At 38.9% G+C, this 21333-nt stretch overlaps 1 protein-coding gene across 2 annotated transcripts in view; it reads right to left on the minus strand.

Annotated features, from left to right (window-relative positions):
* Window positions 1-21333, minus strand: part of CSRNP3 (cysteine and serine rich nuclear protein 3) — a 52487-nt gene that overhangs the window by 22399 nt on the left and 8755 nt on the right. For both annotated transcript variants that reach the window (XM_087920027.1, XM_087920029.1), the window contains exon 2: window positions 11869-12039. In XM_087920027.1, coding sequence (XP_087776153.1) covers window positions 11869-12016 — 148 coding nt within the window. In that variant the 5' untranslated portion in view covers window positions 12017-12039. The remainder of the gene's footprint in view (window positions 1-11868; window positions 12040-21333) is intronic.

The raw sequence follows: 21333 nt of genomic DNA on the forward strand, positions 1-21333 counted from the left end.
AACATAGCATACAGGTAGTCCTGGATGTACAACCGCAATTAAGCCCAAAATTTACGTTGCTAAGTGAGACAGTTAAGTGAGTTTTCCCCCATTTTACAAACTTTCTTAATGCAGATGATAGCTGAATCACTGCAGTTGTTAAATTAGTAATACGGTTGTTAAGTGAATCTGCCTTCCAAATTGACATTGCTTGTCAGAAGGTCACAAAAGGGGGTCGTATGTTCCCAGGACAGTGCAACGGTCATAAATATGAGCCAGTTGTCAAGCATCTCAATTTTGATCACAGACCATGGGATGCTGCAACAGTTGTAAGTGTGAAAAACGGCCATAAGTCATTTTTTCAAGTGCCCCTTGTAACTTGGAACAGTCACTGAACAAACGGTTGTAAGTCAAATACTACAAATGTGAAGGGAAAAACCAAGAAAGTTGAGTTTAGATGGATCGTGGATGGAATTCTCAAAATGAAGGAAGCAACAAATTTAAAGGAAAATAATCAACCATGAAGTTATGAATGTGGTAGAAGAAAGAATATTTGCAAGAACAGAAAGGTATGAAGATATGTGTTGTGGTTCACCGGCATCCAGTGCAGATGGCAATGGAGTCGGACAGTAAGGAAGAAAGGGGACCAGTCGGGGAGTCTGCAGAGGACTTGGATGAGGGTTTTGCGTCCGATGCAGGGAAGGAGCCAGGATCATCTGGGAGTGGGGTGCTGCCTTTGGAGCCTTTGGAGTCTGGCAGCAGCAAAGCAGAGGACCCAGGGGAGCCTGTTCCCAGTGTGCGTGTGTGCAGAGCTGCTAGAAGGCGAGAGCAGCTGAAACAGAAGGGGCGATTCGGGAGTAAAGCTGGGAGGTGATTGCCCCTCCCATGAGGGATAAAAGTCAGACCTCAATGATGAAAACTTTGCAGGAAGCAAAGTCGTTTGACAGATTCCAAGTCCTCCTTGAAGCTCTGTTTATTCTGGTTAGTTTTTTCTGGTGCTTTGGTTGGTTTCTGTTATACTTAATTGGATACTTCTGTTTTTGGCAACATTCCACAGTACTGAAAGGAGTGTGTTTATCTTGGGGAACTGTTTATAATTAGTTCTGGCTGGGAATGAAAGTAATTCCCAGCATTGCAATAAAATAGGTTTTGCTTTTACAACAAGTTTGATATTAATTCTGTTTGATGAAGCCTGGGTCAGAACAATATGAAGTGTGAAAAGCAGTCATAAGTCACTTTTTTCAGAGCTGCTCTGATTTAAAAACAGTCACTAAATGGGGCTGTTGTAAGTCAAGGACTACCTGTATTTTATAACCTGTATCTATTTAAAATAGGTTGTTTTACAAAGCGCAAACCCACAGAAGGTAATTCACAGATAAAATAATAAAAACAGTTCTAAAAAGAAGTAGAAAAAATAAAATAAAATTAACAAAAGCCAGTAAGAAGAATAAAACTGACATTTCATTCAGTTCAAGTCAGAAAAAAAGGTGCAGTTGCATAAAATACAACTCAAACCATGGTTACGGGGAAAGGAGAGGTTTTGGGAGCTTTCTCACAGATTCATATTTTCCCCACAATAACAACCCCGTGAGGTGAGTTGGGCTGAGATGACTTTGGATCAGTCAGCCTCTCCCAGCCCAACCAACCTCATAGGGTTGTTGCTGTGGGGAAAATAGAAAGAGGAAGGAGTATTAGGTATGTTTGTTGCCTTGAGTTACTTATAAAGTGAAAAAGGTGGTATGAAAATCTAATAACTAACGAATAAACAAACTGCGCAACTTCCATGAAGAAAGCGTACTGAGGCCACTTAAGAGAAGTTCCTCTTTAATTCCCCTCATTAATTTGTCTGCCCTATAAGGCAAGAAAGGAGGAAGCATATCCATTGAAGATTTTAAGGGCCACACAGGCTGAATCTCATTTTTCACATAACTTAGCTCAAAAAGGCATAAGCTTTTAAAGATTAAAACTGAGGTTTTAAATTTGGTTGCAAACGATCCAGCAAACAGCACAGCTGGCACAATAAAAGTATCACAGCCGCTTTAATGAGATGGAACTTTCCATTCGGAATCTCACCTTTTCAAAAGACCCTTCAGGATAATAATCCCAGAACATTTACCCGGATAAAAGGTTACTATCATTTTAAACACATATAGTTAAAAAAAAAAAACACCAAATCCATCAATGGCACGTGGGCTTAAATCTTATTCCAAATATAGTTTTCTCTCTTTTTTTTAAATGTAAGACATGCCTTAATAAAGTTGGACAGCTATGATTGATGGGAAGTCTGTAAGAGCTCAGGAAATGAATCTATCGGACCCCTCAAGACCACTAATTCAAAATCACAAGGAGCTGAATGTGTGTTTTTATATTTGCACAACAAAGGCAATATTACTGAACTGAATGTGGACAGCAGACCTTCTATGCTGGTATCTGCAAACTCAAATCCAAATGGATTTTAAATACTCTTTTAACTACAACATTACCTTTTTGCAAAGATATGTTCGAGTATTCCATGAATATTAACTCTTTTGACTCTATGTCATGCTTGTGGTGGAGGGAGAGGAGGAACAGCCAAAAGGGAGTGGAAGTGTGGCTCCGGAGGTTGTGGAGGAAGCTGGGGAAGGGCAGAGGCTGGCTGGGCAGTCAGAGGAGGACCCAGGGCCACCCCCTCTTCATCCTAGGGCACGCAGAGAGGAGAGGATAAGGGAGAGATGTGGTCTACTGGGGAGGAGAGGGCCTTGATCCTCTTCATGGGCTGAAGCTGTGACAATTGGATAAGAGGACAGACATGTGAATGGGTAAGTGCTGGAAACAAAGCGTGGAAATATCTCTGGTTCCTCTCTGAGTTTGGCATCCTCCCTAGTGTGTGTTCTGATATCTGTGGATGTCTTCAAAACCTTATCTTGCCTGGTTTGTGTTGTTTTTTAGTCTTTATAATTTAAACGGCATTTCCTCCTTCTTGTAACTATTTGTGTAGGAGTTTTTTTGTCTCCAGTCAAGGATATTTGGAGCTTGGAAGCAAGGTGAAGGAATAAAAGGGGCTTCACCTGTTTTTTTGTGACTGTGTTTATTTTGTATCACACCCTGGGTCATCACACTCCATCTCATGAAAGAGATTCCCAGGGTCCTTGGATAGTAGATATGTGACTCTGTTCAGTCAAGCCTTCCTCAACTTGCTACACTCTACCATAAAGGGCCTTCCCCATCATTGTTTTGTATGTGCCAATTCTGGAACAGGAAGCTTTGCTTTCTATCACACATGCTCTGCTCTTATTGCCCTTGGATAGACTACTATAACTCTACATGGGCCAGTCTTCATCTGGCTTAGCATTTAATTATTAATTAATTAAATTTAATTATGATTGCCTATATCACACCACTAATGCAGATGCTGCATTGGCTATCGATCAGCTTCCAGTGCAATTCAAGGTGCTGATTATGCTTTAAAGCCGCATACAGGTAAATATAGTCTTACAACTACATTTGGGATCAGAATTTCCATTACTAAGCAAAACGGTTGTTAAATGAATTTTTATGACCCCTTTGCCACTGTTCTAAAGCAAACCACTGTAGTTGTTAGGTGAATCTTGAGGTCATTAACTGACTCCAGCATCCTCCATTGACTTTGCTTCTCAGAAGCCAGCTGGGAAGGTTTCGAGTGTTGGTCACATGACCCTGGGATGCTGCAACTGCCATAAACACATGTTGGTTGCAAGCAACTGAATTTTGATTACATGATCATTGGGATGCTATGCAAAAGTGCAGAGAAGAGCAACCAGGATGATTAGGGGACTGGAGACTAAAATGTATGAAGAACAGTTACAGGAACTGGACATGGCTAGTCTAGGGAAGAGAAAGACCAGAAGAGACACGAGAGCAGTCTTCCAATATTTGAGGGCCTGCCATAGAGAGGAAGGGATCAAGCTATCTTCCAAGGCACCTGAAGGCCAGACAAGGAATAATGGATGGAAACTGACAGGGGTGGGATTCAACCAGTGTTACTATTGGTTCGGTGATTGCGTTTTGCCAGTTCGATGTCTGCTGCTCTTCAGAGCTACCAGTTCTATAGAGCCAGGCAAGGACCGGTAGCATCCCTGGAAACCCTGGAAACTAACAAGATGAGATTTAACCTGGAAATAAGGAGAAACTTTCTGACAGTGAGAACAATCAACCAATGCAACAGCTTGCCTTCGGATGTTGAAGAAGCGCCATCACTTGAGACTTTCTTCGACTCCCATCTGTCAGAAATGGTGCTTGGGCCGGGTGTTGGACTAGATGATCTACAAGGTACCTTCCAACTCTGATTATCTGTTATAAGTCACTTTTTTCAATGCTGTTGTAATTTCAAATGGTAAATGAATGGTTGTAAGTTGAAGACGATCTTCATGCCTTAAGACTTAGATATCTCTAAGGCTCCTTTCTCCAAGTTGAATCTGCCCATCCAGAGAGATCAGTAGAGTGTCAACCCTGAAGCTGACCTGACCAGAGCCATAGTGGACAAGGAGGGACAAGGACGGAGGATTAGAGGTAGAGGGGTTTGTGTAGCCAAAATAAAATACTTTCTCTTGAGAACCAAGGACATTCTCACACCTGTGATGACCTGGGGCATCACACAAAAATAACCAAGACACAAAAATAGAATAAAGTCCCTTTAATGCCTCCAACTTGGCCCCAAATTCCAATTGTCCTCGGCTGGATATCAAACTCTTCAAGAAAACAGTTTACGGAGGGAGTAAATGCAGTCCGCACCCAAAGTAAAGTTAATTTGAAATAAAAAAGGTAACACCAACCACATTGAAGGAATTACTATGGCAGGCAAGGATGATTAATTGCAGACTTCTATCAGAAATGCAGCAACCACAGCTGGGAGGAAGCCAAAACATAGATAAGCTCCAGCAAGAATAAAGCACGCTTTGCTTCCAGCAACTTTACCATGCGCAGTTTGTCCTTTTAAACAGTCCTCCCAACTGCAGCCCATGAAGGTGATCAGGGCCCCTTCCTCCCCCATAGACCACGCCACTCATGTTTCTCCCTTATCCACTCCTCCCTGTGTGCCCTAGGATGAAGAGGGATGGGCTTGGATCTTCCTCTGAATGCCCATCCAGCCTGTACCCTTCCCCAGTTTCCTCCACAACTACCAGAGTCACACTCCCACTCTCTGTTGGCTGTTCCATCTCTCCCTCGGAGTCAGGCTCCAACTGAGGTATGACACACCTAGACTGTGGAAGAAGGAGGGAGTCTCCAGATGACCAGACAGCGTCTTGATTGAACCATGTGACTAATTGTTTGGGGTTTGGGAAAAACTATTTTTTAACTAGGTGAAAACTGCAGAAACTTTACAATCTGTTTTCACCAGATATATGCCAATATGATTCTTCCAATAAAGCTATCTTTTGCCTCATAGTTTTGCCTGCTATGGATCTATTACTTGGAACCCTCACATAGGGAAGCCTTGCCAAGAACTCCAAATCTGAATGAATGTCATGTACAGGGATCTTGTGATTGAATGTTCTCAGTTATGACACCCCCACTTCAGCAAACATATTTGAAACATCCCATGTTGTGTTTGCAAAATGTTGTAAAAAAATGGTTTTCTGGAGAGGCACTTGGGAACAAAATCTATGCCTGAATAGTGACCCATCTGTTGTTGTTTATGTTATTAATTTTTCACATTTTAATTTATACAGCTTTGTAGTTTGCAAGCCACTCAAAAAGTGGTCTAGGGAAAAATGTTAAACATGCACACAAATAAATAATATTTGACAGACTAGCAAAGGATTTTGGAGTCATAATCTAAACATATCTGCAGGTGAGAAGGGCAAAACAGATTGGATTAAGAAAAGCAAAAGCAAACATAACAAAAGTATTTGTTGCCACCTAGATCCTCCCAATTTTTGTAGCCCAGATATGGTAGCCTTAATTAAATATTTTTATCATTAGATACAGTGGTACCTTGGTACTCAACTGCTTTGAAACTCATCAAATTTGGTACTCCACATATTTTATCACAAAAATTTTGTCCAGGTACTCATCATTTGTTTGGTACTCAACACACAAAGTACAACTTGTCAGCGTCGGCTGCCTTGTGACTTACTACATTATTCCTTATGTGAAACATCATTTACTCAATGTTTTTGGTACTCGTTGCACTCCCAGAACCCATTACCGATGAGTACCGAGGTAGTACTATAAATATATTCCTGATATTTACAGTAGTACCTTGATACTCATCATTAATTCTAATTGTTTCACAATTGAAGCTATTTATCTCTGCTTCTGAGGATGCCCAAGCATTAATATTTTATTTGGAAACTTTACTAGCATCCTAGAGGCTTATTCCCAAAAGTAATCCTAGCTGGATTGATTTTAATTCTGTAGGCATGATTTCCTCCACAGCGAGCTTTATAATCTGTATCTCAATTGATTTCATATTCCCTTACCCTAAATGTGTTCATTTCATGTACTAGAGAGGGTCATTTCTTCAGACAAAGCACGTTTTGGATTCAGTTAACATGCAAGACTCATAAACAACATCAGATTTAAATAAGATTGATATTGTGAAAGTCTTATGTAAATAAATACTGTGTGCAATGCAAATCAAGGAGAAGCAGAGGAGTGGAGACAGCTTTCTGATTCACTGAATGGCATCGAATATCACTGATTACAGGATTCTGCTGGTTTGTCTATCCAGACAAGGGATATACGGCCATTTTTGGCAATAGTGACATTCTTGCTTAGTTGACAGATTCCAGCTGATGGCGAGGGAATGTATTCAAACAGGAAGGCATTTGTACCTTATCTTATTATATACTTGCATGGAATTATTAGCTGCCATTCAGAATGCCAAAATATAGAATCCCCATGACACAGCCAGCTCTTTTTCTCTGCGACAGCAACTGGGCAGCCTTAAAATCAAATAAATAAATCCTGAACTGATGCTTGGAATTACCAATAAGCTTGAGGCAAATGAAATGAAAGGAGAAAGGACAATTTTTAGTAGTTAGCAATTCAGCGTTTGGGGATACCTAGAGATGACTTGGTTTCCTCTTGAACAAACATGATAGATTGTGCATGCCATTACACCAAACTCTTATTTTAGATGCTCAAATGGTAAACATGGCAGCCAATCAGTCTAGGTTGGTAAAGAAGCTGTAGCAATTCACGCTCGTATAAAATCAAGATTAAATTAGAGAACAGTAGTTTGAAATTTATAGCAATGGATTACGTTTTAATTAGCAGTGTTCTAATATTTGAGGGGCTGCCATAGAGAGGAAGGCGCCAAACTATTTTCCAAGGCACCTGAAGGCCAGACAAGGGATAATGGATGGAAACTGATCAAGGAGTGATTCAACCTAGAAATAAGGAGAAACTTTCTGATGGTGAGAACAATCAACCAATGGAACAGCTTGCCCTCGGAAGTTGTGGCAGCTTCATTACTGGAAGCTTTCAAGAAGAGACTGGACTGCCATTTGTCAGAAATAGTGCAGGGTCTCCTTCTTGGGTGGGGGGTGGACTAAATCAGTGATCTCCAACCAGTGGGCTGGGAACCACTGGTGGTCCACGAGAAAACTTTGGTGGTCCACAGAGAAATGTCACCCCCAAAGCACTCCCCAAAGCAATTGATGCAGGCTGCGTGAGAACACAAGGCTGCACTACCCACATGGCCCGCAAGAACACAAGGCTTGCGTCGCTTGCATTGTGAACAATACAAGGGGAGGGGGGAAAGGGCAGGGGCGGAACTTGCCCCACTCTTCCCATGTGCCTCGCCTGGCCACTGGGCTGCTTCTTTCCACTTCTTTCTTCTTCTGCTTTTGGCTACACGCAAGGAAAGCAGCAAAAGTCTTTCTCTCCCCCAAACTCCGCCAGAAATGAGTCTTTGGGGCCCTGCAAGGCATCCTGCTCCAAGAGGCTGTGACAACATGACAAGTCTCACAAAGACTCATTTCTGGTGGAGTTTGGGGGAGAGAAAGAAAGTCTTCTGCTGTTTCTGCAGTTTTCCTTGCATGAAGCCAAAAGTCTCTCTCTCTCTCTCTCTCTCCCCGAGAATGGAGCTGGAGACGGTATCCTATGATCCCAAATAAAGAGTGATCAATCAGTAGGAAAATGGGATGGGGAATTTTCCTGCAGACTTTTTGGGGGATTTTCCCAGGGTCTCTAGCCCATGGGATTTAAAATTATGAGTCTGGTAGTCCCTGAGGTCCAAAAGGTTGGTGACCCCTGGACTAGATGACCTACAAGGTCCCTTCCAACTCTGTTAATCTGTAATCTATAATTAGTTGGGTCTCAGGGTCACATGAGATCAGGGATAGAGGTTTTTTTCAGCGATCAAATTTGGAAGGAAAATTTAAAACTTAAAACCAGTGACATTCAGAGGTTCAAATAGTCATTTCGCTCTATTTCTCTCCCTTTCCCTCTCCCTCTTTCTCTCTTTCTTGCATTCAGAGGTTTTTAAGTGGTGAAATGAGATGTAAGAGAATCTCAGCAAGAGGCAATTTATGCAGGCACAGAGAACTATAGGTTTGTGCATAAGATGCTATGGCTCCTAGACAATTCCTTCAAATATCCAGATTGGAACCCAACCTAAACAAATTTTCTTGCTTTTGTTTTTAAACAGCATAATCATGACAAATGATTGCCTCCCCACTCAGAAGCAACCATAGGAAATCATGATAATGTCTAAATGCTGACATCTTTGCACAAATGACATGTTTATCACATCCAGTGTAAGCAGATAAGCTGCATCAAACATGTCATGACATGTTGATGCACATATCATTGCTGGGCCCTCTCCTCTGAATCCCCATGTATGTATGCAGAGTTGTGTTTCTACAATGAGAACCAAGGTACCACTGTAAATATCAGGAATTACAGTGATACCTCAGTCCTCATCGTTTGATATTTAGAAAGGTTTGGAAAAGCAGTCACAGTTAGTTACACATAATAGCAAGCAGAAATGTCTGTATTTGACTTTCTTCCTTTTGAACTTATCTTTTAGAGCTGCAACTATATGTCCACATAACTGTCACACTCGAGAAGGAGGGGTTACTTATGAAGGACTTTACTTCTGAAGGGCATCGGTGACCTTATTTATTTAGCTGTTCGCCAGACAAAAACAATAATGATAAAGGAAAAAAATATATAATGAGATGTTAACTGTAAATAAGGACATGCAGGGACTAGAAGGAACTTTATTAGTTAACTTCTGAAAATGATGCAGAGTCTGGGATAGAGAGATTACTTCCACTTGGAAAAATGACTCTTTTTTTGGTTAATTAACAGCTACCTGATTTGTTAGGGACTAACTTACGGTAGTAACTTTCACACAGTGGTCTCTTAATGAGATGCCTGTGACACGAGGAGAGGGAAGAACATTGTATAATGTTTGTTTTTAAAATATGTCTGGGTGCATGTGTTGTGTGAGAAAGAAAGGCAGGGAAATGCCCATTTATGTATGAGTCAAAACAATTAGGTTCAATGCATGTAACTGTAAAACGTAAAACAAACTTTTCAGCCAATTAAATTAATCACTTTAAAGTTGGCCTTCATGCTACTGGAAAACTACTTCATACAGCCATAATTTATTAGCATCATCATAACAGAATTATTCCTGTCTCAAGGAGGTAAGATGTCAAGCAACTGTCAATGTACACCAGGGGCAGCACCATTTATAATATACTGTAATTTCAAAACTAATCTCAATGGAAGCTTATGTGACAAACAGTGCTATCTACTGTAGTTGCCAATTAAGATTCTTCTGCAACTCAACTCAACTCGACAACTTAATTCAGCTGCAGCCCCGTTTGAAGTGACATTATCTATAGCTGAACATAGCTAAATATGTTTATAAATTCTGTTCCTCCTTTTATAGCTCATCACATTGTGTTTTTCCTTCTTACTGTCCAGTGATTTTGCCAGTAAATTGTACTGTACAGCTTCTTACCAAAGGTATCCCACTTATCCCTACTCTCATTTGGATGGTTATCATCTTGCCATTCTTTTCTATCCCCAATCAGAAGAACAGAATAAATAATCATATAATAAATCAGACCATTGGTTCTTCTTCTTCAATGCTGCTTAGGCAGAGTAGTCACACTGTATCTCAAACATAACCACCTTATTCAAAATAGTAGATAGCCAAGGACAACAAAATGTAAATTATAATGATATCTTGGAGGCCAGAAAGAATCAACCTTCCTGGTAGTGTCTCTCTAGGATTTCAGACAGGGCTCTATTCCTGCTTTGCCAGGAAGAAGATGTTCCACACAAAATAACTGCTATAGCATTGTCTCCCTCTCCTCCTTTTCTCATTTATACACACTAGAATATTTCATCATTTTCTTTTCTTGCCAGGAAGCCATCAGAATTAATGTTTGGTCTTCCATACTTTCATACTTAAGTGTATCCCTGATTCAACTGATTATTAGATTAGTCTCATAAGCAGAAACCATAAACATGATTTACAGAGATGAGACCGCATGAGTAAGATTCAGATGACTGGACTAAGTTGGCTTTCTTAGATTTTGCAAAGCCAAGTTCATTTGTATGAATTTTGTGCTTAGCATTTGATTACTCACAATTTATAATACAAAGACTATAAAAGGACAGACCTCTTGCTCTCCCTCAACGTATTAAATTGCCATACAATAATATAAATTTGGATTATAAAAGATATTATTTAAATTATAAACACTGATGAAAATAGTGAATAAGCAAATTAAACATTTTACCATAAACTAATATAGATAAATTATTGCTAGGTTGCTGTACTTTGGTCCAAGGTCTTCTACTAATCCTATTTAATTATTTAAAGTTCCATGAATTCTGCCCATTTTTCTAATCAGAAAAGTATATAGTATTCACATCAGCCAGTGAGAATAAAATACAAATGACTTAAACTAATAATATCCATGAGATTAAAGTATACATAAAACTTTAAGAAGAGCATCCCACAACATTCTTTGCAGATCATGTTTTCTGTGGATCAGACAACCGAATGATAAATGAAACAGCTGAATAATCATCTGAAAGGCAAGCTTTGACACAACTTGACAACATAATCTTGGAGACTGTTCTTGTTTCACCAGTTTTGATGTCTGTGGACATCAATGTGCCTGCCATCATCTAACTTAGTGTCTACTAAACTCCCTGACCAAGTTTTTTTTTAAAAAAAAAACTCTTTTAAAGAAGGTGGAAATAAACGTGTTGCAAATGAAAGCAACAGCCTTAGTACCTGAACTGTATTTCCAACAATGACTCCTGATGCTACACAGATCTTAGAAGAATTGTTCATAAATAAAAATGGTAGCTGGATGGAGGCTACTGTCTTATTTGAAGGTGTGCCCCCCACCCCCCCAAAAAGGAAAAGTCAGTTGAAGTCTTGGGAACATGCTAGGATGTTAGGTGAATTTTGTGGAATACTCTTACCAATTTGTCTTAAGGGAATGGGTGTTTGGAGACTGGCTATGTCCGCCATGGCAAACATTTAAAGAGTGCCCATTACATAGTTTCAAAATTCCAAATCTATGCATTAGTCTAAATATTATAAAGCAACCTGTTGCTCATGTCTGACTGTCACAAATTTGATAACATATCATTCCTCCTTGATGGTCTGATGGCTTCACTTCTTCACATGTATGTCTCTCAGTCTTGCAATCTAAACATTCCAATCTAAAACCCAGTTCACACAAGCAATCTGCTCCATATGATGGAAAGCAGACAGAGGACACCCCCCCCCCCGCCCAAATGCTCCAGTTGTGAGATGCCAGCTCTGGTATTCCATCTATTTCCAGTAGAGTAGAAAACTGGGTGAATACAGAGGAAACCATAGGCACTGACTTTCATTTGTTTATAATGAGGAAAGGGCCCTTGCCCTGTAACAGTAGTACTTACGTGTAAAATGATTTGAAGTGGAAGGGTTGACACTATCCCCACTCTCAGCACTTTCGCTGCTAGAGATGTCATCATCTGATTCCCGCACCGAAGAACAGGGTGAGGAGCCATCAACTTCTTCAAACTTCCTCTTTAAAATTCCACTCATAGCTGCACTATTGTCACATGTACCTGCAATGGGAACAGATGCAGTGAAAGCCAAGGCTGACTGCAGACTAAGCAATTAAGATCTTGAGATCTATCCTCAATGAATTGTCAGTAGCATGAAGGTGTGTGGTGGACCAAGGAAACTTACTGTGCTTCCCTCCTCTCTCCTTTTAATTTTTTTTTAATGTAAGCTTCAAGTGGTAATATTTGAACCAAGGAAGTTTAGTGGTTTCCCCTCAATTTAATTTAAAAAAAATGAAACTGACCGCTGAAATAATTGCTGTGAAAGCTATATTTGAAACATATATCTAAATTAAAATACCCAGTGCCATTCACATGGTGGTTCACTAAAGTTAGCTTCATGCAAAACTAATCCTTGAATCAATGTTGATGTTTGTGTGTATGTCCCAATAGTTTAAATTTGAAACGCTTTGGTTTGAGCTCAGATCTTTTTTTTTTCATGTACAAAACAGGCTTTGTAGATTATTTCAAAGAGTTCAAAGGTTCTGAAATGAAATACTTCTGAATGATCAAAACAGCCTGTTGCAATGTAGAAAAGAAAGAGCTGCATTCTTCTTGTTCGGTTAGTCCTCATTTAGTGACTGTTAAAAGTTGCAATGGCACTGAAAAAAAGTGACTTATGACCATTTTTCACACTGGCCATTGCAGCATCCCCGTGGTCAAGTAATCTATACTAGGATAATCTGACAATTGGTTCCTATTCTGACGGTTGCAATGTCTCAAGGTCATGTGATACCCTTTTGTGACCTTCTGACAAGCAAAGTCAATGGGAAATCAGATTCACTTAACAACCGTGTTAGTAATTAACAACTGCAATGATTAATTTAACACTGTGGCCAGAAAGATCATAAAATGGGAGAAAACTCACTTAAATGTTTCACTTAGCAACATAAATTCTGGGCTCAGTTGTGGTTGGAGGTGGAGGAGTACCTCTACTCTGTTTTTTTGCATAAAAGAAAGAACACATTCTGTCACAATGGGAGGTAATTAATTTAATTCTGTTTAATAGTTAACCTAAACATTCCCCTTTTTGTCACAAATATTGAATATTCAGAGATTCTCAATATTGGAAAGAGCCAGTTTTGGGAACTGAAACACAACTAGATAGTAAACACTCATGTCAGCTTTCTCACTAAGTTCCAGCCTGTCTTTCAGACTTCAGAGGAGCAAAGTATCATCCTCCCCAGACTGATTCAGATCCATGCAACTGACTCTCTCATGGGGTTAAAATATATATAAAACCAAAGCTGCAATATGAACATTATTTTTTAAACGCTTTAACTTAAAATCTTGACAACGCTTTAGCAAACATTCCTAATATTGTCATTTGAATATTTTAAATTCTCTAAGAGAAATTAAAGACCACTTAGATAAGCATCTGTTTTGACTTTGTTTTCATTTGTCTTTCATTTTTGGAAGAGACTTGTATTATCAGAAAGGGCAGGAAATGTTTTAATGATTCTTCCTTGCCACTCCTTCTGCACTGTGGCCTCCTCTCCCGTTTCTCTCTCTCTCTCTCTCTCTGCAGAAATTGATGGCAGTAAATTTGTTCTCCTGCTCTACGTTTCCCAGCCCACATTTCTGTGTATTTACACATTACTGTGTTTATTGTGGGAAGCTGACCTTCTACTTGTGATGAATTAAACTTCAGTTCTTGTGGTCTGGAGGTTGTTGGGTTGTACCTCTATGTTTAGAAGTAAAACAGTTATAAATATTCATGAAATTGTCCGCCCCGTCCCCGTCCCCATTTCCCCCCTCCCCCGCAATCCAGTGAGAAACAATGAAATCAATCTGTTCGTGCTGTAGGCACCAACATGTCTCAAAAGGCAACTGCAGGGTTTTTCCCAAGGTCAAATCAAATCCGTGACAGAACAGGAATTTGAATTCAATAATTGCTGAGGGAGTAAGGAACAATAAAAAAAAATGCTGAACAGGGCAGGAGCTAGTGCATATTATCTTTGTTGTTGTTGTTTGATACAGATAATCAAATAGCCTCTTGCGGGGGGGGGGGGAACCTTGTGAGTAACAGAGAATACTACATTACAAAGGCAAGCCATTGAAAAAACACACATTCAGATAGGGTTAAATGAATATTTTCAGTCTGCCTCTTATTTATTTTCATTGCTATGAATCCCTTTTTATTCCTTCCAGCAGGCAGCTTTGGGAATCCCTTGCTCCATTCTCTTACCTTGCTTGTCCCAACTATAGCCTTACCCATGATGCTGCTGCATAAGTATGCTCAATACTGTACTGCACACAGGCAAAGTTTGTAGTCAGAAGTAAAAAAGTGAGCCCCATCAATGCAGGCAACATTATGATGTCACAAGAAGATGGCTCAGGTCATAATTGGGTGGGCATATTTATTCTCAAACAGGAGTTTTTCCATTCTGACATCCATTTCTACTAAATCATTTATAAACAATATGAGTATGAAAGCAAAGCAATCATACTTTTTTTTTCCCGAGAGAAAAATCCTTGGCCACTATCTCATTTGAACTTGGAAGCTAAGCTGCCTGTTTCCTGGGTTAAGTTTATTCAGTGGCAATTTGACTTCACCTAAAATGGCTTGAATGTTGCATAAGAATGCAGAGATGTGCCAGATGAAAATACATTGTCACCTAGATTTTATTTTACTTGTCTCTCTATATAATTTTTCCTGAAAAAAAGTCTCTGCTATATGGTGAAGACTGCAATTTTGAACAAATAATAATGTCCAATAAAGCTAAGATATTTCTTAATTTACTCACATAGAAAGTTGATGTCAGCCTGCCCCCAAGTGCCAAGGAAAGACACGAGGAGTTACTTCTGAGTAATTTCTCTTATTGTTCCTTACCTGTAGACAGAATCTTGACAAACGAAAGCAACTATTTGCACAACTATACATATGCTCTGAGAATTGTTAGAGATAATGTTTTAATTCTTCTTCTTCTTATTATTATTATTATTTTTGCAGCCAATGTATCTAAACATTGCTGCCTCTTTGCAGTCTGGAATGCAGCTCCTCCTTCTTGGGAATAAAGACTACATTCCGTCACAATTGATGAGTGCTTAAACCCTATAGTATATTCCATACGTATTTGAAAGGTATCAAACCACAGAAAATACAGTAACGAAACGGAGCACAGGGAGAATTTCTGCACATCGATCATCCATAATCAAAATGTTCTGGGCAAAGTACAAACTAGAAGTAAATTAGGGATGATGCCCCCAAAGCGTATACACAACATGCAGCCTACGTAACATCTAAATTCCTTAGTTGTTTGAGAATGAAATAAAAAAGATAGTGCCTTAAAACAGGCATGCATGGAGATGGTCATGTCTTCAAACGTGAGAACTGCAAATAGTAGCACCTTCTCTGATTTTCAGAGCTGGATACAGGAATTGCAATATTTTTGTTGTGGGTAACGGGAGAAATGGACTTTAAAAAAATTCCATGTTATGTCCAAGTGAGTTTCCCCTAGATCCCTCCCCTCTTTATACTTAGGAGAGAACTAGTTAGTGAACTAGCTAGCCAGCTCGCTGTCAGGCCAGCTGCTTGCTAACAGTTTGATTTAATGATACCCATAGAGAGCCTGTGCTGTATGTGGAGGATCTTGGAAGTTGTAAAAGGACTAGTGAGTTCCCAGCAGAATATCCATAGAAGCCAGCCATCTGTGCCATCATCTTGTCAGGCAGTCTACTGTACAGATATCCTTCACTTTATATTCAGCGAGTCCATCCACAAGCCCAGAAAAAAGGATTAAATTGGCAGATTAATGATTATAAGCAAGCACAGTCTTTTCTTCCAAAACAGCCAAAACAACAACAATCAACTACAGACAACAGGTGAAATATCTTGAAAACGAAAGGATCCCAGCCCTCAAATCTCCATAAAGAAACAAACTTGATGAATGCACTCAGAGTTCCAAATTCTGGGACTGCACATTATGCTCTTCTTTTCATTGCCTTCAGTTCAAAATACTACTGGATCAGGCCTAAGGTCTCCCACTGACCATATGTACAAGCAGGATAGGTTGTCTTTTATATGATCCAGATGTTCTATGAAAATAATTTTACCCAGAATACAATAAAGCCATAGATCATAATGTCCTTAAATTGCATATTTGACCATGACTAGGTCACCTTCTTCAAAAAAAGATAAGGAAATTAGTATTCACTTCCATAGAGGTAAAACATAACCAGGTGGATTGCTGGCAAGATAAAAACTGTTTGGGCATGATATGATAAGAGCCATGGTTGTGCAGTGCTTAGAATGCAGTATGGCAGGCTAATTCTGCCAACTGCCAGCAGTTCAATTCTCACCAGCTCAAAGTTGACTCACCTTTTCCATCCTTCTGAGGTCGGTAAAATAAGGATTCTGTAAACCACTTAGAGAGAGCTGTAAAGCACTATGGGGAGGTATATAAGTCTAAGTGCTGTTGCTACATCTGAAAATTCTTGTCTTTCTCTTATCTTCAAGTATAATTGCATCATATGATGTAATCAAATACATGGAAGAAGGCAAAATTCCATGCTATCGCCAAAAGAACTGCGTGGATATATCTGTACCATCATAGAAATATTAACATATACGTCAATAAATGTGAATATAATTGATATATTATAACATTCAATCCAAGTTATTATTGTCTGGAACACGGTTGGAACGGCCATGTTTCCACATTAATAAAAGCTACTGTACTTGATAAGGAATGTCAGGCTTGTAATTTAAAGAAAGCAATGCAATATGGTAAATTACAGCTCTTTTAATACATTGTGTGCAAATCATGAGTGGCCAATTCTTTACCAATATGAATGCACAATCTATGTGGATAACAACATTTCACTGCATATCCACTAGGTGGCATTGGACTTTGTTGTGACTGAGTAAAATAAGTTCTCTCTCTCTCTCCCTCTCCTTCTCTCCCTCCCTCTCTCTCTCTCTCTCTCTCTCTCTCATATCTTAAGTTCATGACTGAATTTGAACTCTTCTATATTTGAATTCTAATAATACTGGTTTTTTTCAGGTGTGGAAAATCAAGTCATACACGAACATCCAATTACACTTATTTATTGCTACTCAGCTATGCAAAGGGAATATTCTCAACTAACAGTTAGCACCTGTTAGGTGTTAGATATGGATCAATAGAATTCAAGAAGGAATAGGCTTAGTTTGCTTGTGGCTACGTACAGATTCTAGGCTGATCCCTCTTTTAATTTCATCCCCAGGTTCTGCTACTCCTTCCTCTATAGTTGCCTCATAAATATACAACAACTATAACCAACCCAAACCTTGTATAATGCATTTACTTAAAGGTAATATTTTCTCTGTATTTCTGATGATGAACATTCTGCAATAACTAATTTGGAATAATCTAATCCTTTCTAGTCAAATATTGAGAGGAAATCTTCATGTAGTAAATTATAAACAGAAGGATGAGAGACGAGAGGACATTTTAAAGTCATTAGCTGCTTTATATCTGGATTTCAGAGTATTAAAAGAATTCTTCATTATCCTATTACTGCATATTCAGTATTACTATTAGCATTATTAGCCGCTGAAATTCTACAGGAAAAAAGCGAAAGGTTATTTTGTTAGTTCATCTTTTGTTCTGGTATTTTGCAGAAGATATAAAATATACTGTAAGCTGAGGATGCTCCATGATAAACACAGATGAGCACTGTCATTTAAAAATCCATTTCACATTTAAAGATAAGAGCTCAAAAATCTATGCATCCATGTAATTGTCAGCACCATCCAGGAAAACCCAGTTAGCTCTGAATCAAAACATGGCATGGAAGTATTAAATATATGATTCTGTATCTATGGCTAAAATTATTTGTAAGAGGAAAAGCAATGTTTTAAACTGTATTTTTTTTCTGACATTATAGTTTTATTCATTTGTAAATTTTATTTGCCGCCCCTCTTACCACAGGGTAACTCTGGGTGGCTTCCAATCTTAAAAAGATAAAAACTATACAAAACCTAAGAGACATAAATAAAATATTGTAAAAATCCAAATGAGTCCCAATTAAATGATGGTACGGGAGGGAGGAGGATGGGGGGTGGATAATGGGATCTGTTAAACAATCAACACATAAATACTATTTGGATTATTACATATTGATAATATCTAAAACCATTATTTTTATTATCAGCAATGATTACTTTGAAAAACAGCAACAACTGTAAGGTTTATTTAAATTAAAATCTCTTGCTGGCTTCATCTTTTCCAGCACCTGTTTCCTTTCACAGCATTTGCTATTTACTGTTCCAAATTCTGCACTCAGCAATCCACTGGATGTCACGGTGGCCAGGATTTCATCCAAATGATGAAATGCCTATTGTGGCATCATGACACAAGCTCCATCCCATATGTGCATGCAATATAAGCACAAAACAGCACAGAATTGCATTGCAATGTGATTGCACATTTTATCACTGGTCTTTCCCACCCTCCCATCACCATTGTCTGCAGATCATTATGGCAAGGCAATGTTTCCCTGTAGAGGCATAACACTCAAGATTCTTTGTGCATAAGTCAAGATGGCCTTCCAAATCGACACCCACAAACCTCCATCTATGGTCAAGCATAAACACTATTTTTACCATGAACCCTAGTATTCTTTCCGATTTCCTCTAACTATAAAACTATATCCTCCTGATAGAATGGAGAGGTAGTAAGAGATACTGTGGGACAGGTAGTACATGAGGAGAAAGAGATTGTGTGTGAGAGAAGAAATATTTCACTGTGATTCATAAAGGTAAAGGATAAAGTTTTTCCCTGTCCAGTTGTTTCCAACTCTAGGGGGTGGTGTTCATCTTCGTTTCTTAGTGGAGGGAACCAGTCTTGTCCAAAGACGTTTTCCATGGTGCATTATACACCAAGGAGCATGGAACGCTGTTACCTTCCTACCAAAGTAGTACCTATTTATCTACTTGTATTTGCATGCTTTTGAACTGCTAGGTTGGCAGGAGCTGGGGCAAGTAACAGGAGCTCAACCCATCACACAGTGCTTAGGTTTCGAACCCAGGAAAGCTGATGCCTTTAAACACTGAGCCATTGCGCACCCCTGTGATTCATAGCACCGTGGGGGAGAGACAAAAAGATTTCACAAGTCAAGATTGAACCTAAATGATTTAAATTTCCAGATTTTGTTAGCTTTTCTAAGCTCAACACTTTTTAAAGAACTGCTTTCCCCTTTGCTTTTCCAAGACCCTGCCAATCAATCATTATCACTATTAATAAATCACCTACATTAACATTTATTAGTTTAAGGAAGCATGCCGATATGAGAGTCCCCTGGGATGGTAAAGTTAATTATGTAAAATTATTCAACAAAGGATAACAGTGAGGGATGACAGGGTCAGAAATCCTCCGCTCAGACTATTGGAAGGAGACATAGACTGCTCTTCAGGTTACACTCAGGAGGGAGAACTGCTTAAATACAAACTTCTTTCTATTTTGCGCACATACTATTATGCAACTTCAGCTTGGTTCGCATTAAACACTTATAATGGCAACCACAGGAGCTGAACACCATTCCAAAATTTACAGCTTCCTTATTTGCAAGGCTGCCTCTAAACACTTCACTGCTTTTAAAGGTAAAGCAAAATGTAGTCTCTCCTCAGAACGTGACGAGACTGCCAACGGATCCTACTTAACATTTGGTAGTGGCTCCCATTATTCCTGAAAGCCATCCATTCATTTAAGAGATACAAGACAGACACACGTCGTTCATCTTTCAACGGAAGCAATGCTAGGACGGACAATTGAGAGCTAAGGTTCTGGCCATCGTTCTTTGTTGTCTGAGGGGCTACCTTAGTTCAACCAACTACAGGACTGGTTCTACTCTGTTGTATACCCCGGGTGGACCAGCAACCTTCTGGTATGTTTTCTAAGTACCAGAATAATGCTCATTAACAAAACAACATTACAAGCACCTTCTATTCAACTATATATTTTAAGAAATATTGTTTGATTTCTAACACATATAGTTCATTTACAGTTCATTTATAATTTTATACCAATATTTTTAGCTTACTTGCAATTATATATATTTAACTTTGTTGAAACAAAACCTCTCTAATAACCTAACAGCTTCTCAGATAAAGATGCATTTAATAGGCATTATACCTGGGCAACGTATAGCCATAATTGGAAGTTATTTGACCAATGGAAAAATTAAAACAGAGCCAGAAATAAAGCAAAAACCTAAGATGTAAAGAGGAACAACCTGAATTAGGTGAGCTAAAGGACTGAGAAGTCCCCAAGACATATTTCCACAAATTTGAACTGAATAGTATTTCAAAGTTGAAGATGGGAGGAGAATATGGGTAGGAACAAGAGAGAAAACCAAATGAGAAGATTAGAGGAAGGAGGGCAAGGGTAAAGTATAAATTAATATTGTCTCTGGTAAAAGTCTATTAATGCTGGAGAATTTGCCCTTCACAGACTGTCTGTTTTCCTTCCAATTTATCTGAAGTTTCCCATTATGCTCAACTCTGTCTTTCTCTAAATCTTTACCCAGTAGAAAAATTAATTGCAACGAGCAAAACATTTTATACAATAACTATATGTTGCAATTCCTGGTAGAACACAAAATTTTATGTACAATTCCTCAAGCTCCCACCAACCTCGCCTTGACACTTCATTATAACAGGATAAATCTGTAATAGTGCTGGAAGACAACCTGGCCTTGAGATTGAATTAACTGCATATACTCCAAAATCTCAAGGCAGCACCACGGATGGTAGCAGGGGTCATCTTCAATGTTCCTTCATAATTGGAAATGCCTTTGAGGCTGAAGATATGTCAAATTCTCCAGAGGAGTATCTGAAACAGGATGTGTTTTTTCAATGGCCAATTGATATAGCAATTCTACGGGATGTATTTATACCTGGATCCAAGGAAGAACTATCATGGAATACAATTGGTGTATTTAATCTCCTCCTCATGACTGACAACTAATTCTTCAATTTGATTATATTAGAGCTCCACTTTCTCTGAATCTGAGCCCCCATGTTCATTTGAAAATTTGATCTCTTTTAATTCCCAGTGGTTCAGATCCTTATCCAGATTCATGGATTATGATAATTATACTGATAGCTCTGAAAACTTAGGGGCTTTTCCTAATATTAATTACTTGGTAAAGCAGGTGTCTCAGATGGCTAAAGAGCACATATAATAAATAGCCATTGCCCTGCCCCTAAACTGGCTCTTTACTGGATAATAAAGCAAAGGCTATGTCATAATATAACCTGAACCACCAAAATTAACTTTCCAATCAGACAATTTTTGTCACATAGGGGACAAG

Source organism: Pseudonaja textilis, chromosome 1, assembly GCF_049901715.1.
Source record: "Pseudonaja textilis isolate UNSWEBS1 chromosome 1, rPseTex1.2, whole genome shotgun sequence".
NCBI lineage: Eukaryota > Metazoa > Chordata > Lepidosauria > Squamata > Elapidae > Pseudonaja > Pseudonaja textilis.